This window comes from Panicum virgatum, chromosome 9N (assembly GCF_016808335.1).
Source record: "Panicum virgatum strain AP13 chromosome 9N, P.virgatum_v5, whole genome shotgun sequence".
In the NCBI taxonomy this organism is placed as follows: Eukaryota; Viridiplantae; Streptophyta; class Magnoliopsida; order Poales; family Poaceae; genus Panicum; species Panicum virgatum.
Window position 1 is genome coordinate 81,167,580 of NC_053153.1, and position 17,367 is coordinate 81,184,946.

Sequence of the window (17,367 nt, forward strand, 5' to 3'; positions counted from 1 at the left end):
AAATACAAAAGGATACAAGCCCTAGCTAGTAAATATCATTCCACACAGTACATGAATGCATGGCAGCCTGCAAAGGCACGCACAAATGAAGCCACGGAAAACAATCTTGGAGCAGTTGGAACATCACCATCAAGATTCAAGAAATGCTTTGCGCGCGCTCCCGGATTTGAAACCTTGCGTTTGCAAGAATTGAGGTAGCGCGGCGGCCGGACGGTCTGCGTCGTCTTATCTGAATTTGCTGCTCCACTTGTTATGAATTGGATGAATTTGATCAATCTTAAACTTGAATTATTTATCTCTCGTAGCCGGCGGTGCAGGCCTCATGCATTATCATCCATGCATCTTCTTTTAGCTAGCTTCCTTGATTGAAGGAGCCAGGCAAACTCTTGGAAGCTACTAGTAGATTATATTTCAACCGGCTCATCTGTTTTGTGATTTCTTTTTAGCTGTTGAATGAAGGAAGCTACCTCCAGCTGGTCAGGCATACGACACACGAGAATGTACATAGCCTTGTACGTTAATGTGGCAGCTAGTACTGTTGTTTTAATCAGAATAATAATTGCACCTAATCCGTTAGTTCTCTTGTCAACTGCTAATCGGAAGGTGATCGTGCATGCCTTTCCCCTGTTCGGTTGATGCGCCAACGAACACATTCTCTAATCGATCAACAAAGCTAAGCTATATATGATCTACACATACACTGGTAGATTAGCATCAGCATGTGACGACGCCACACTGTTGCTGTTGGTCAAAGTCGTGTGCGTGTCCATGGAGTAGCATATCATTGCGTGATTGCATAATTACATGGACCTAACCCACTAATCATATGCGCCATCGGTCTTGCTTGGAGATAGAAATGGTCACAATTCTCTATATGTATGCCTCTCGATCGACAAGGAATTATTGGGCATCTTTGTCGGAACAGTTTATGCTTGTCTAAGTTGTGGTTGCATACATCCTTGCTGTCCCAACTCCAGAGGAGAGATGACCGGCCTGGTCATCTGCAAATGGCATGCCTTTTGAGTATCAGCAAACAGCCAACCAGGATAGTGGTCTGTGTCCCCTGGATTCTTGTGGCCTTTTTTCAGAAAAGCAACACTCCATTGTTGATTCATAATATATACATGCACTCATCAAAGCTCTAGTCATCTGGAAAAAGGCAAGCTCTAACACCTGAATTCCACAAGAACAAGTGTGGTTGGTACATGGAAATTCCCAGACATGGCATGAACAAACCTGTGATCTTTATCTTTCTTTTGAAGACAAGACACTCACGAGCTGGGGACCAAGGGTGTGGTACAGGACCAAAGAAGGCAGTAACGGAGTAACCCCTAACTCAAAATGACTGAATTCTGAACACTCCCTCATCCATGTGTGGCACTGTCTACTGGCTATTGGCCCCTTCTGAACCTAGCTTCTCAACGCTCCTCATGCCATGTGTGCCCGTTGGGTCCTCCTGTCACGTATCGTCAGTGCACCACCTGCCTGCCTGACACAAATATTCTGCCCACCTCTCCAAGTTTTTCCTAGTACGTGCCAAATGGACGAGGAATTCGATTGATTAGCCCAACGCTCAGATTCAGATTGTACGCTCCACACGTGCCTTCCCTGTCAGTGTCACACAGCTTCCTCCATTGGTAGCAAGAGTAAAATTTCCAGATCCTTTTTTTACCAATAACCACAGTGTAGTACTAGTTATTTTATAGCTGCAGGGCCATTCAGTAAAATTTGTGGTAGAAAAAAAAGGGAGAAAATTTTAAATTTGCTTCGTTCTGAGAACCCGGAAACGGCAGCAGCTGCAGCAGCGGACGTTATCCGACTTGCTTGGCTTCAGAGAAGTTCAGAGCAATTGCTGCGTGCAGACCGCGGCGCACGTAATCTGCTGCGTTTGCTTCCTGCAGTGGCAAAGGTGAACAGCTCGAGAAAGATGTTCCTCCACGATCAGTTTCTTTACTAATGTGCTTTCACTTCGCTTGTTGTCAGATTTTTGTGTTATTAAAAACTATGAAACAAACGTATTATTTCCTTTTTTTCCAACGAAAAAAGTACTGAAATGGAAACCAAATTCACCTCAGCCAGCAGTAAAAGATGCAAAATGATGCTACGGAGTAGGTGCCTTTGGTCCCAGGAGCACATTCTCTTTCCCTTGATGTTTGTACAAGAATTCTGAATTTTCGCTCCCATCCAAACACGCAACAACAACAAAGAAAGAATTCTCTTGTGTCACGAAATAGGGGGAATGGATCCAACCAAATATATCTCTGCTTGCAATTGCTAACGCACAAACTCCTGCTGCTAATACTCCACACGAGCATTAATAAATCCCACCGCCACTAAGCGCACTACCACTATAATATTGCAGTTGGACATCACGAAATCACAAGTCCACGGACCCCGATCCCCACTTAAGGGCATGTACAATGGCCATTAATACGTCGTCTGTATCTGGTTTATTGCGATTAGCGAGGGTCATTAACTCACGAACCGGGCGATGCGGTCGTCTTGCGAGACCACGGCGCGAGACGACGGCACCGGCTCGTGCTCCCAAATCAAATCGACGGGCGCTCCCCCGTTGTATGCATGGTTGCAGTTCAGAGATGACTTCTACGGATCTCGTGTGCGCACCTACATCTTCTTCCCCGGCCACCCGCTTGGTGCCGAGCCTGCCGGCCGCCGCACAGCCCTCGCCACGCCTTGCTGCTCGCGCCGCTGCCGGTGGAGACCTGGCTGTTGATGCCGAGCTCGACGTGCCCACGCCTTGCTGCTTGCGCTGCTGCCAGTGGAGGTCTTGCGGCTGCTTGTGCCGCTGCCGGTGGAGGTCTTGCTGCCACTGCCAGTGCGCTGCTGCTTTTTTTTGAGTAAACATACCTGTATTTCTAGTTAAGGAAACCGTACAAAGATGCGTATAAATACATGTACATCATCAAAGGATACAGAGTACAGCTTCTCCGACCTACTAGCACACAGATCCCTAGAAAACAAAGAAAATGCAAACCAACCCTTGGAACCCCTGCAGGCCGAAACCCCCAGCATCCGATGACGGTGGCCGTCGCAGGAAGCCGCGAGCCATTGGACAACCGGAGCTCCATCGCCAGCAGGCTTTTAGCAGAACCGCAGTAGACGCCCGCCATCTTGGACGAGACAAAGCAAACGCTGAAGAACCATCGGTCGGGGACGCGCCCCAAGCCCTGGTGACCGTGAAGGCAGACTCGCCTGTGCCGACCAACGCCGCCGCAGAACCCGAATCTGCAGCTCCACTCTCTTGCCTTCCGCACAACCCAAAGCTGCCTCTCCACCATGAAACAAAAGGACAACGAGCTCACCTCACGACGAGCCGTTGCCCATGGACTCCTGTACAGGGGATCCACACCGGGAGCCCCTCCTCCATGCGCCCGTCGACGGCGCCGGAGCGGAACGCCATCGAGACGGGGGAGAGCACGGGAGGACGTTATTCCTTGATGACGACGCCGCCGCCGCCTCGACGTCGACGCCGGAAACCTAACCCTAGAAACCCTAGGACTTAAGCTACTACCCACCCCACCACCACCAGCCGCCAGGAGGCCAACGGTCTCCACCACCTCGCGACGCCCCGGAGACCATCGGAGGCGGGAGAGACCGCCGGCGGGGCGGGGACGCTCGCCCTCCCTGTCGCCTCTTTCAACTATAGCAAAGAGGAAAGGGGAAGAGTCGAGAGAGGGCGGTCACATTAGCCTCGCTCCTCCCTGCTGCTTGGAGAGTCGAAGAGAGATGGAGAGGACCACTCATGGATGGAGACGATGAGGATGAGAAGATATTTTTGGTATTTTTACAATATAACCCCTAGTTATTTTGTGAAATAGTCCTTGTAGAATGCTGAAGTTACAAATAAAATCTTTAGTCATGTATGAAGAGAATGAAATTAAATATAAAACTACATTGCAACTCTATTATATTATCTAGCATAGAACATATATTCTGTAGAACAAACAACAAAATACCACATAGAGATATAATTTATACTTGATCGTTATGATATATAGATCTATGTTTGAATTAAATGCTTTGAAGACAGCATAATAGACAAATCATTGTATGAGTTGTCTATTTTATTGTCAATGTGATATATACAAAGCACTTATAAATGACAGCTGCCTACACCATTTTACATGCCCTGAGCTTCCTGTCTCGGCGGCCGTCTCCTCTCCTCTCCTCATCCGGCCTCCCCAGCTCCCACTCTACCTGGCCCCGCCACTGATTCAGAGTCCGCCATTGATGGACTACGAGCGCATCCACCAGCCGCCCTCCCGTCAGGTGCGCACCTTGCCGCGATCCCCGTCTGAATTTGATTTTCTGAGTGCTTCATTTCCGGATCTTGCTTGGGTCCTCGTCCTGATGCCGAGTTGGGTAGGGTTACAAGATCGAGTGGAACCTGGCATTGGCACAGATGTTCTCGTTCGATTTGTTAAGTTTCGCGCCTTCTTGGCTCTTGCTTGCTCGTCTTGGGTTCGTGATGTTATTAGACAAAAGTGTGAGGCTTTCCATACTGTTTATGTTTCTTGAGGTGTGACTTTTTAATAATTAGTTCTCGGAAAGAAGGCACGCCTGTCGTTGCTGAACTCGATGATAGTTCAGGATTTTTACCGTTTGGACAGATTCCTTGCAGTGCTTTTTTCCTTCTCCGTTCTTCTTTCGAATTCGGCTGGCGCTTTGGTACTTGTGCGGTTAAATTTGACGCGCATTTCGCCGAAAAGTTGCAGCTTTGTCCTGCAATCTGATGTTACTCGTCACTGTTGTTCTCAAATTTGGTGTTGCCTTCTGTTCCGTAGCTATCAATTGCTGGCGGTTGCAAAGATGGGATTGGGATAGGTCGGGCGTTTCAGTGCACACTTCACTAAAAAGCTGGGATCTTCTTGTCCGTTCCGTTGTGATTCCAGCTTTTTTTGTTCTAATTTGACAATTTGTTGGTTCGATTCGCCTCCTTTCCTCTATTTCACCTATTCGGTTCTTCGTCCGCCCCGCCACATTTCACCTTTCTTCGTTCTTGCTGCCTCACCAACTCATTTCTTCTGCTCCAGTCCGGTGGATTCTCTCCAGCTAAGCTACGAGCAATGCTTCGCGGGCTAGAGAAACACCAGCGCAGCGGCGATGACACATCACCGGAGGCTAACGACTCCGGCGAGCTCGACGACCGAAGTAAGCCCCGTCTGAACAATCATCAAACTGCTTCGTGATTCAACCTTTACCATTTGCTGAACGCTAACTGAATACTGAATGTGTCGACAGGGAGCTTGGAGTGCTCCACCTCCATGTCGAGCAACAGTGGTCACAGATCAAGAAACCGAGCTCTGGACGACGATAGCTTCGACTCCGAGAGCAGCTCATCGGGACCGCCGACGGTGAAGAGGTCCTCGGCGGTGGCTGCGTTGCTGCCGCCGTTCTCCCGGCCAACTCCTTCGAAGTGGGACGACGCCGAGAAATGGATTTCCAGCCCGACGTCAAACCGTACAGGCCGCCCGGGGCCTGCCACTGGGACTGTGCCAAAGAAGTCGTCATTGGCATTTCCTGAACATGGAGGCCGCCCACCAGCCGTTGCTAAGGTGGTCGCGGATGCGCCCATTAGCACTGGACCCTTGGTTAAGAATTCAGATGGTAAGCATGAACTTTGCCATCCTATCGTTTTTTAGATGTTTCAACTCATATAGTATGATATATTATCCTAGCGACTTGTGAGGACCATATTTCTGATTAATGCCATTGGATTTCAGCCTATTTGCATGACGTGCTTTACTACTTTGGATGTTGAATAATCAGTAGTCGCTTACAATGTAGCGTGCAGGGTTGTGCTAAGGATTATTTATAATATTTGGTTGCCAAATTTGAAATGTTAGAGCGGTTGAATTGGGTAGAGGTAAAGTGTAGCATCATGAGTTGCTGGTGCAGAAAAGTCTGGCTTTGATGCTCAGCTGTCCTTTTCATCATGGCAGGCTCTTCGGCCCTTAAAAAGTAAAACTTGTAATTTATTTACCATCTCTTAATTTTTTGTAACAAATACGGAGTACATAAAGATGACGACAGTCAGATTTGCTTAAATCTGCTCACTAAATAAATGCATTACTTATTTCCATCTGGGAAATGACTACAAGGAGAAACATCTTTCAGATCAGGATATATTTCAGGCATATTACATCATTCTCTTATTAGATGATAGCTGCTGTGATTTAAAAGTTCACAGATATTTTAAAGAACTAAGTTTCGTAAGTTTCTATATTATTGGAATATCGGTACATTTCAGTGCGCTTTAGATGAAAATTTATGCTACACTCTATTTTCAGGTCTCATTCAGTTGGATTTATTTAAACCTGCACAAATTCCTCCAATAGTCGATGAACCAGAGACTGCAATTAGATCAGTCTCGATGAGGGACATGGGAACAGAAATGACTCCAATTGCGAGCCAGGAGCCTTCTCGGACTGGGACGCCTATCATCGCATCTAGTCCAACATCCTCTCGGACACCAACTCCGCAACATACCACTGAATTCAGTTTAAGTAATATTGATTCTAACAAGAAGGATATGTCTGAGGAGGAGCTACAAATGAATACGAGACAGGAAATTATGGATCTTGGCCAAAGGTTAGGCAAGACTACAATAGCTGCATGGGCAAGTAAGGAAGAGAAAGCCACCGCACATCTCACAAGTAGTACAACCAATAAGGTTGTCGATATCAACAAGGAGGCTCGAGCTACAGATTGGCAGGAGGCAGAGAAGGCAAAGTACCTTGCAAGGTATATTTGATCCGTGTTGGCTAACTTCATCTGTTTCTTATCTTCGTATATCTTTGTTTGCTTGAACACACGAATGATTAGTATGCTTTGCTATCAAAAGAATGGAAGTTTTGATACAAAATACTGACTACATGGCATGAAAAAAGCGACACTAACCAACAATAGTAAAATTAATATGGTATACACCTGCAAGTTGTGTGGATTACAAGCCACGTGAAATGGAGGATTGCAAAAATTTTTTTGGAGTTTCTAATTAATTATTTCTCCAATCCTTGAACTTATGTAGGTTCCACAGGGAGGAAGCAAAGATCCAAGCTTGGGAAAATCACCAGAAAGCGAAAATTGAAGCTGAAATGAAGAGGATAGAGGTAAAATTTTGATTTCTTTGCTACTTCATAATCTAGGTACCATAGACGTAACATTTACTTGGAGCTTGTATATATGCAGTTTCCATTATAAGCGATAACTGAACCCCAATAAAGCACCATCACTCTTGAAAAATCTCATTATCCTTTAATAAGATTGAATCTGGAACTTAATATTGTATACCATGCCTGAATTAGTCTCCGGAACATTCTATGTGTTGCCTGCTAGTGCCCACTAGATGTCTGCATCATTAGCACTTCCAAGCTCCAACGTCTTGTGCTGGACAAGAATGAACCTTATGAAGAGAAACTCAGTCTGCAGATTTTTACTGAACGTTCCTCTGAATACAGGCCAAGATAGAACGAAAACGAGCGCGGGAGAAGGACAGGCTGGCCAACAAGCTGGCAGCAGTAAGCCACCGAGCAGAGGCGAAGAGGGAGGCCGCGGAGGTGAGGAGGAGCCAAGAGGCAGCGCGGACAGAGGAGCTGGCAGCTCAGATCCGGGAAACCGGGCACGCGCCATCCTCCTTCTCCTGCTGGTGCTGGTGCCTCTGAATGCTCACCTCGACTCCTATAGCAATGATCCGTCATGTCTGGGTGAGGTTGAAAATTTGTTGGCCCGCGCGACCTTGTAATGCAACGCGAGAAAATGGGCTCATCTTTCTCAGCAAGGAATGCCAAGTGTTTGTCGTCCTGATTCCTCAGATCTGAAATATACCCAAATTTCGTACTCTCGAGAGGAATGGCGACGAGCTCTTGCCCGAGAGGCGGCGGCGTATCTCCGGCGAGAATTGCCGGCGGCGGGTCCCCGAGCGAGACTCACGCTGCTTGGGTCATGTCAATTTTGTGCGAGCCGAGCCTGGCAGACAAAACGGGCCCCGGGCCGGTGGATGATATTTGGAGCTGGGCCTATGCAAACTCGGCCCATGATTGGTCTCCAGGACGTGAATGAATGGGCTCCAAGGAAGGAAGGCTCCTCAGCCGCATTTTTTCTATTTTTTTATTTTTTAAAAATATTTTTTACAAAAATATATTTTTGGTTTCACAATTTACAGTTCTATATCCCTACCGCCCGGCAGAGGGCGGCAGGGGGCCTATCGCCCGTCTGCGGGGTGGCCGGCCCCTTGCCGCCGCCCGGCACTGGCGGCCGGCCCCCTGCCCCCCCTGCCGGGCGGTAGGGATCTATATGTAATTAAAATTTGAGTTCTATTGCATGGAGGCCCCTACCGCCCGGTGGAGGGGCGGCAGGCAGGCCGACCGCCCGGCAGGGGGGCGGCAGGCTCCCCCGCAATATAAAAGCTGAGGCCCCCCCCACACCTGCATTTGCAGCAAACAACATTCATAGAGGGAAAAAGGAGAGACGTGGTGTGAGGGACGGAGTTGCAACAGCGAAGTCCTGCCGGATTCCGCACTTGTGATCTGCAGGTAAGTTACGTATGAATCCATTAATATTGTAAAGCAATTTAATTTAATTAATGCTATAGTATTAAAATTTTATTTCAGTATTAAAATTTCAGTTTATTACAGACTTGTTTCTAAATTAATTATAAATTAAAATAGAATTAAGTTTTGGGATAGTGAAATATAGTATTAAACTTGTTTCTAAATATTGCACTATAAGGCAATGGATGTCTCCAATTTTGAAGGATTTTCATGGACCGAAGAAAAATCTAGTATAATACTTGAGATCATGACACATCTTGTAATCAGTAAGAAGTTGGATGTATTAGCGGATGGTACGATAGAGATGGTGTTGTCAAAATTAGTTGAGTTTAAAGATTTCACATTATTTCGAGGTATTACAACGCAAGATGTAAAGGAACACCTGCTAGAACGTCGGAATATATACATGAGGGTATGTGAACTAGCGAATCATCCTAATGTTATTGGATTCTTACAAAATACTTGTAAGATATGGATGCGGTCAGAGGTGTATGAGATGCATATTAAGGTAACTCTTATTCAGTTCTAAAACTGTCTGGTCATTTGTAATCCATATTTACGAAATAGTAAAATTATTGTGTAATTATATACTAGGATTACCCCGAGGACACGGAGTTGATTAACAAATCGATACCAAATTTCCATAAATTGGTATGTATCTTCGGTGGATTTATGCCGCAAACTAGACGAAGGAGGTGGAGAAGATCTTCGGGTGATAGTTCTTGGCCTCCGTAAGAACAGATGATCGGAGGTTCGTCAAGTCATGCTGCACCACCTCAAGCACCAACTTGTGTTAACTGGGATGACGATATGGATGACTTCATGCCCCCTAAACCATGGCCTCCAACACATGATATTCCTCATCGTCAAGTAATGCTGCACCACCTCAAGCACCAACTTGTGTTAACTGGGATGATGATATGGATGACTTCATGCCCCCAAAACCATGGCCTCCAACACATGATGTTTGTCCCCCTTACATGAACCTAGAACCAGAAAAGAGAGAAAGGAAAAGTCGAGAGGTTCGTCAAGTCACGCTACACCAACTGCAGCACCATCATCTGTCAACTGGGATGACGACCTAGATGATTTCATGACATGATTTATAACATATGATGTTCATCGGTTTTAGATTGTGATATAAATTGTGACGGGACGGCAGACCTCCTGTACCTTTAATAGCAATACTTATATGTTTGCTATATTTGATTGCAATGATTATATTTATTTGTGAATCTTGAACCTTGTGTGGCTCTATGATACAATACCACATAAGATACAATGAACAAAATATAAATAGAACGTTAAACAAAATACCACATAACATATTACATTGAAGGTTTCATTCGTTACAACCAAATTCGAGAGAAATACGCACTGCCAACTAATTAAACAAGACATCTAGACATAGTATATACATAATACACATAGTTTCGTACACACAAATATATTGCAAGCTGTTGCGTGCACAACTAGATGCGGCGAATTCTTGTAGGTGGAGCCGATCCATCCATCGGATTCCCGGAAGGTCCAGCCTCGGCAGCAGCAGTGGGTACTGAAAGCTGTGGGCACTTCTTGTAAGTGTGACCGTATGCTCCACACAAGTTGCAACGTTTTTTCTTCTTTCCAACCTCGGACTCGTCCATTCCGTTCTGGATACGACGCGTCTGCCGTCGGCCTATGCCCCTCTTCATAACTGGATCTGGGATGAGCATTGGATGGGAATTTTGTAGAGTGAATGGTCCTAGAATACCGATGCCGTATATCTCATGACACCAAGTCTGTGCAGCGGCTTCCTTTGTGAAATAGTGAGAAACATATGATGCATCATCTAACCCAGATACAGAACAAGCCGCGATGACATAGGAGCATGGTAAGTAATGCACCTTTGGCTTCTGGCATCTGCAGAACACCCTCCCGTCAATGGTTATCAAAACTTCTTGAATTACCCTTTGTCTGCGGACACCCTGTCCGGTCCTGTCCCTGCATGATACCTCAAACCTTTGCTCTTTTGTGCCCATCGATATAACTGAGTGAAATCGAGCATTTTCCATCTTTTTTTCCATGTACTCATTGACCCTTCCGCAAAAACGCACTCCTGGATCATGAAGTAAGGAAGCGGCTGATGCATACCTCTCCCTAAAATACCTTACACATCCATACATGATGAACTCAACAATGCCAACAAGAGGAAATCCACGAACACGACGCATTACCATATTGTAACACTCAGCATGGTTGGTCGTCTTGATCCCGTAACGCCTCCCATCTGTGTCATACAGAAGTGACCACTTCTCTTTAGGTGCACCATCAATCCACTGTGTAAATGGTTTATCAGCTCGAACTAATGAATCTGTAGAACGTCTCCTGTTGTATGATGAGGTCTGGCTCTTAAGCAATTCGGCGCTCATGTCATCAATTATACCCCACAAAGCATCGAACTTTCTCTGCTGATTCTGAGTGCACAATCGCTTGAACAAATTCATCAGATCCTTATTTTTGAACCGCTCATAAAAATTAGCAGCCATATGCCTCACACACCACCTACTGACAACATCTGGCCATATAGGAGGTGAAAATGGACTACCTTCTTGGAGCTGCCTTATAGCTGCAAGGAGACCTGCATGCCTATCACTGATAAGGCAAACATTAGGCCTTCTAGCAACAACGTGATTCTTTAGACGTTCAAGAAACCAGTACCAGCTTTCTGTGTTCTCATTATCAACAAAGTCAAAGGCAATGGGAACTATCTGCTTGTTGCAATCAATGCCGATCGCCGTCAATATTGTTTTCTTATATTTCCCCGTCAGGAAAGTGCCGTCAATACACATAACAGGAAGGGAGTAAATGAAGGCCCTCACACATGCACCAATGCAGAAGAAAGCTCGCAGCAAAATACTTGGTCCCCTGACAAGCTCGGTACACTGTATGTATCAAAATCACTTTCAGAATTTCTGTGCACAATTGCTTCAAGCATACGAGGTAGGTTGTCATATGAAGCCTCATAAATGCCAAACCGCATCTCAAACACTTTTTGTTTAGCCCGCCAAGCCTTTGCATAGCTGATCACATACTGGAAATTCTGTTCAATGTTCCTAATTATCAATGCAGGCTCGTAATCCATTTTGTCAAGAATCACCCCATTTATCTTCTTGGCCACGAAAGTAGATGTGATATTATGGTGATGTCCCACAACACCTGTCAATCTACAAGTATGTGGTGTAACAATTGAACATTCTCAGTGTGTTTTGAACTTCCCCTTGTAGGCATGCACTCGCCATGTACAGTCTCTATCTGCACACCTCACCTCGTATTCTTTGATGCTAGACTTCAACACTCTGAATTCCTTCCTCAGAGATATAGCCCAGATCTTCACAGCATTCTTCACATCTTCAATGGTACGATACTTTGCCCCTTGTATGACCTCATTCACTCTGTATTCAAACTCCGGACATCTAATATCTTGTACCACTGGATTCCCAAAACCATCTTCACGCCATTCACCTAGCACTGGGAAGCGCTCATCGTCCTCATCGTCCGATGAGTCCCCACATTGCTCTATTATTTTTGCATCCTGGTCTTCTTTCTACATGTCCTCCACAATTCTAGGTATCCGCTTGTCTTCAACTGCTAAACCTTGTGGTTCTGGTTTTGGAGCTTGTACGTTCTCTTCTTCTTTATCCTATTCCAACTCTTCATTCCAGTCATATGTTGTGTGTGTTGATCCTTCACCTAAATCACCGACCTTCTGGTGAATCTGAATTACCATTGCAAGAGGCCACCCTCTTTGAAGAGCTGCGTGCATGTAATGTTTTCATTCTTCCGTACTACTTATAAGCGTCAACTCCCAGAAATCTCCATTTGTTTCCCAGAAAGTCACGGTATGAACCGTAAGCAAATGAGTCTTTGGATTCACATTGAACTTCCCATGAAGACATTTGCGTATGGAACCAAAACTCCTCTCTAGGGGTTTATCTAGACTGCACTGTCTTCGTTCCAATGCTGATAGATTTACTCCATAGGAATCACGAGTAATTCTATAGAAATCACCGTAATGAACTTGAAACGCCACATTGCTCGACATATCTGGCCATTCAAAAACTTAATTTTAATTAAACTAGTTTCTAAAACCATGGTACGGCTTCAATTATAACCACTAATCCGAACCCTAAGCGGTTACAATTATAAAAAACACTAATCACAGAATTAAAAATATAAAAAATTTAGAATGACAAAGTTGAGAAATATTGGTTACCTGCGGTTCGGATCTAAAATCCAGCAGGGTTTCGCTGTTGCAACTCCCTCCCTCACCCCACGTCTCTCCTTTTTCCCTCTATGGATGTTGTTTGCTGCAAATGCAGGTGTGGGGGAGACCTCAGCTTTTATATTGGGGGGAGCCTGCTGCCCCCTGCCGGGCGGTCGGCCTGCCTGCCATCCCTCCACCGGGCGGTAGGGGCCTCCATGGATTAGAACTCAAATTTTAATTACATATAGGTCCCTCCCGCCCGGTAGGGGGCGACAGGGGTATAAAACTGTAAATTGTGAAACTAAAAATATATTTCTGTAAAAAACGTTTTTAGGAAATAAAAAAATAGAAAAAGGGCCTCCTCAGCCAATCCCCACAACTTCCACGAGACCGAGCCCACCAGGCCCAGGCGCACGACCACGCGCAAATCCCAACAGCTCCTGTATTCTGTTCTCCCCCATGAATAGGAGACGTTCTTCCGTTTCTGTATCGCCTTTATCCACCCACGCCATGACCCACGCATGCATTGCATACCATACCATACGAGTAGAGTACAAGGCTGGAGCCACCTGTGCTGTGCTGCGCTGCGCCTGCCTGCCTCCGATCCCTCGCTCCTCCTTGTCCTATATATAGCGCGCTCTGAAGCGCACACGATCGATCGCTCCTAACCCCGACCCCGACGACTCGCTCCTCCCATTCATCTCGATATATTTATACGATCATCCATGGAGACGTCGGCGGCGGCGATGGACCACCGCGCGGCGCCGTCGCTGTCGGCGGAGGAGAAGCGGCGGATCGAGCGGGTGGCGCGCTGCGTGGCGCGGGACCGGGACGGGGACCTCACCGAGAAGCTGCTGCTGCGCCTGCTCAGCATCACGCGCAACGGCCGGCGCTGGGGTTTCCTCGCGCCGGACCACCCGCTCCATCCCTACTACCTCCAGCAGAAGGTCTCCGAGCGCTGCCGCATCCTCCGCCCGCGCCCCGCCGCCGCCGCCGATCGCTGATTGTGATTCGATCCGATCCGGCGGCCTCGGCTCAGGCGCTGCATGCGGATGTGCACGCAGATCCGCCATTGATTGGCACCTGCAGCCAGGATGCGTTGCGCGCACCACCAGATTTTTCTTCTTCTGCCACTGCTTCGTTCCCATTTTGTTATTTTTTTATTATGTGAATATTTGGGATTAATTGTTGGGATCATATATCCTAGGTAGGAAGTAGACCATAATCACACGGAGTCTGAAAAGAAAATTGACGTGCTTATTACCTTCAGCAATGGTTCCATACTTCCATAATAAGCTTTTCATCGATTATATTTATATATACTATTTGGGATCGAGATATGGGTACGTATGTATGCCATGGGAGCTAGAAAAATTACGCAGTTTTTCTGATTTTGAGCTCCATCCGAGCCGTCAATGCTTATTATTAGAAAAGTGAAAAGCATGGTAGGCCCTTAAACTTGTAGTGCTGTAGATAGGTCCATCAACTTTGAAAACACATTTTTGGGTCCCTAATCTAATTGAGTCGTGCACCACAGGTCCAAAGCGCCACTGGAGCACTTTTTTGCCGACGTGGCAGCGCCGACGTGGCGTCCACCTGGTATTGGCGCACCTGAGGGGAGTAGGTTGGCCCGCGTGCCGTCCCAACCAACGTGGCCGGGAGAGAGAAAGAGAGGAAGGCGCTAGAGAGGGAGTGGAAGAGGAGGCCGAGCTCGGATCCCGCCGCCGCGGGATGGCCTCCACCGCGCGGCCATGGCCTGCAACGTCGCGCGCGGGCCTCCGCCGAGGCCGGGCCTTCGCCGCGCCGCCATGGTCTCCACCGCCGCGCCGCTATGGCCGGCCGCCACGCCTCTGCCTCGCCATGCGGCGCCAAGGGCGGAAGGAGGGTGGACCCGCCATGGCCGCCGAGGGAGGAAGGAGGAAAGAAAGGAAGGAGCTCGAGGTCCGCCATGGCGGGCCGCCGCTGCTCCAGCCGAGCTCGAGGAGCCAGAAGGGGCCTCGGCTGAGGGGCACCGGCGGAGGGAGGAATGAGGAGGAGGAGGGGCTCCTGGATCCTCTCCGCGCCAGAGCTTGAGGGCCGCCGCCCGCCGCCGAGCTCGTGCCACAACCGAGGCGTAGGAGAGAGACCGGGAGGTAGGGGCGTCGGCACCTCGCTGGATCTGGCGGCCGCCTCCTCGGCCCGGTGTCCGGCTCAGCGTGGGAGATGGAAGGGAGAGGGAGGGGCGGCACGGCAGTGCGGCTCACCCGTGGCGGCGCGGCTCGCCAGCCCGAGGAAGGAGGAGCGCCGGGGAGGCGTCACCGGGGATGGCCGGGGCGGCATGACGGGAGAGGGAGATGGGAGAGAGCAGGGGAAGGGGCCGCGCCGCCCGCCGCCGTGCCCGCGTGCGCCGCTCGCCACCGGTGAGGGAGGAAAGGGGGCTCGTCGGTTGGAGAGAGAACCCACTCCCCTCACGTGTGCCAATACCAGGTGGACGCCACGTTGGCGCTGCTATGTCGGCAAAAAAAATGCTCCAGTGGTGCTTTGGACCTGTGGTGCACGACTCAATTAGATTAGGGACCCAAAAATGCATTTTTAATGTTGATGGACCTATCTGACACAGCACTACAAGTTTAAGGGCCTACCATGCATTTCACTCTTATTAGAATAAACACGGGATCAGGGAAATGATCCTGGCCCTGTTTAGATCACAACCCGTAAACTCCGTAAACGCAAAAAAAACATCACATCGAATGTTTGGACAAATGCATGGAGTACTAAATGAAGTCTATTTATAAAACTTTTTGCATGGATGGGCTGTAAATCGCGAGACGAATCTAATGAGCCTACTTAATCCATGATTTGCAACAGTGATGCTACAGTAACCATCCGCTAATTATAGATTAATCATGGATTAATTAGCATAATTAGATTCGTCTCGCGATTTACAACCCATCTGTGCAAAAGGTTTGTAAATAGACTTCATTTAATACTTCAAATTAGTAAGATTCCATCGCAAAAATTTTTTGCGTTTATCTAAACACGGCCCTTATAAATTGAAGTGCCATATACCACTGTCACCGTACCATGCCGGAAATATGTGCAGAACATTCAATATTTCCCATATCGATATAACAAAATGCTCACGGAACCGCTTGCTTCTTATGATTTTCCATCCAGTCTCATGTGTCGCAATGCCAAGTGAAAAACCTGGTTGAATTCGTCAGAGATGCAGAACAGAACTGCCGGCGCAGCAGTCACAGGCGATTTAACTAGAACCGAGCATGGAAACAGAGTAGTACAAACTAGGGGTAAAGCTAAAGTCTTGTTTAGATCATTTTGTATTTTCGAAAGGGAATTTTCAACATTTGAAGTATTAAATATAGACTAATCACAAAACTAATTACAGATCTCGTCTGTAAACTACGAGGCGAATCTAATGAGCATAATTAATTCATCATTAGAGCATGTTTACTGTATCATTACTGTGACACTTCAGGTGTCAGTACATTTAAATACAATCAATGTACCTTAGTTAAACTAAAAAGAAAAATTTGGGAAATTAATTCAAAGAGAAAGGGGCAAATAAAAGGCAAATTCTACAAAAGAAATTAAAGGAGAAAGAAAAAGTAGTGAAAAGCTACTCAAAATTTAATTCAAAAATATGCACAAAATTTTAGTTGGCTCATGAGAGGTACTTCAATTGACATGTGCTCAATTGAACTTCAACCAAAATCAAGTCAAAAACTAATTAAAACTAAAGTCCTTTTGTTCAAATTTACAAATGGACAAATAGTTCAAAATGTGAGTTTCAAATGAAAATTTGCATAACACGAAAGTTGTAGATCTTGGAAAGTTATGCAAAATTGGTATTCAACACTTTTTCATTTGAGCCCTCTAAAGAGGAGATATTTTTAGATTACCGAGAGGTCCCTGGAATTTTCAGAAATCGTAGAAAAGCCCCTATCTCCATCTCTCTCCCGGCTGGCTCTGTTTCGCCCGCCGCCCGCCGTACGCCGCCGGTGGACTTCGTCCACCGCGCGCCCGTGGCCAAATGGACCCGGGAAGTCCCCCAGCGCCACCTGGCCCGCCTCTTGGCACCTCCTCAAGCGCACACGCGTCCCAGACGCCTCCCCGAGCCGCCACGACACCCCCGCCAGGCGCAGCGCCGCTGCCTCCTCCGCCCACTCGCCGTCGAGTCGCCAGGGCCAAATCGACCGCCCCCAGTCGCTACATCCCTCGCCCAGGAGCTCCTTGGCCTATAAGAACCCCCAGAGCTCCATCGTCGCGCGCCTTCTCCTCCTTCTTCCTCCTCCCGCCATGGCCGCCGAGATCCAACTCGCGCGGACCGGCTAACCCAGCCCTACATTGTCCCATCCGACCACAGCAGCAGCTTCGCCACCTCCTAGTTAAACTACACGCGCGCGGAATCGAACCCAAACCTCCTCCCGACGCCGTTCCTCTTCTGCGCCGCCGCCGGCGAGCTCGGGCTCACCGCGGATCGGCCAGCTCCGAGGGAGACCGAGCACGACAGCTACCCCAGAAGCATCCACAAGCTCACGCCGTGCTCGT

At 47.6% G+C, this 17,367-nt stretch overlaps 2 protein-coding genes across 2 annotated transcripts; both read left to right on the forward strand.

Moving 5' to 3' along the window:
• Positions 1-4,131: 4,131 nt before the first annotated feature.
• LOC120692405 lies at positions 4,132-7,860 on the forward strand. Its single transcript, XM_039975682.1, has 6 exons — positions 4,132-4,290; positions 5,055-5,172; positions 5,263-5,628; positions 6,312-6,765; positions 7,052-7,133; positions 7,482-7,860. The coding sequence occupies exons 1-6, from the start codon at positions 4,252-4,254 to the stop codon at positions 7,683-7,685; spliced, it is 1,263 nt and encodes a 420-aa protein (XP_039831616.1). The 5' UTR covers positions 4,132-4,251; the 3' UTR covers positions 7,686-7,860.
• Positions 7,861-13,496: 5,636 nt separating this feature from the next.
• On the forward strand, positions 13,497-14,148 carry LOC120689776. Its single transcript, XM_039972175.1, has one exon. It carries the CDS (start codon positions 13,545-13,547, stop codon positions 13,821-13,823), a length of 279 nt encoding a protein of 92 aa, XP_039828109.1. The 5' UTR covers positions 13,497-13,544; the 3' UTR covers positions 13,824-14,148.
• The last annotated feature ends 3,219 nt before the right edge of the window (positions 14,149-17,367 follow it).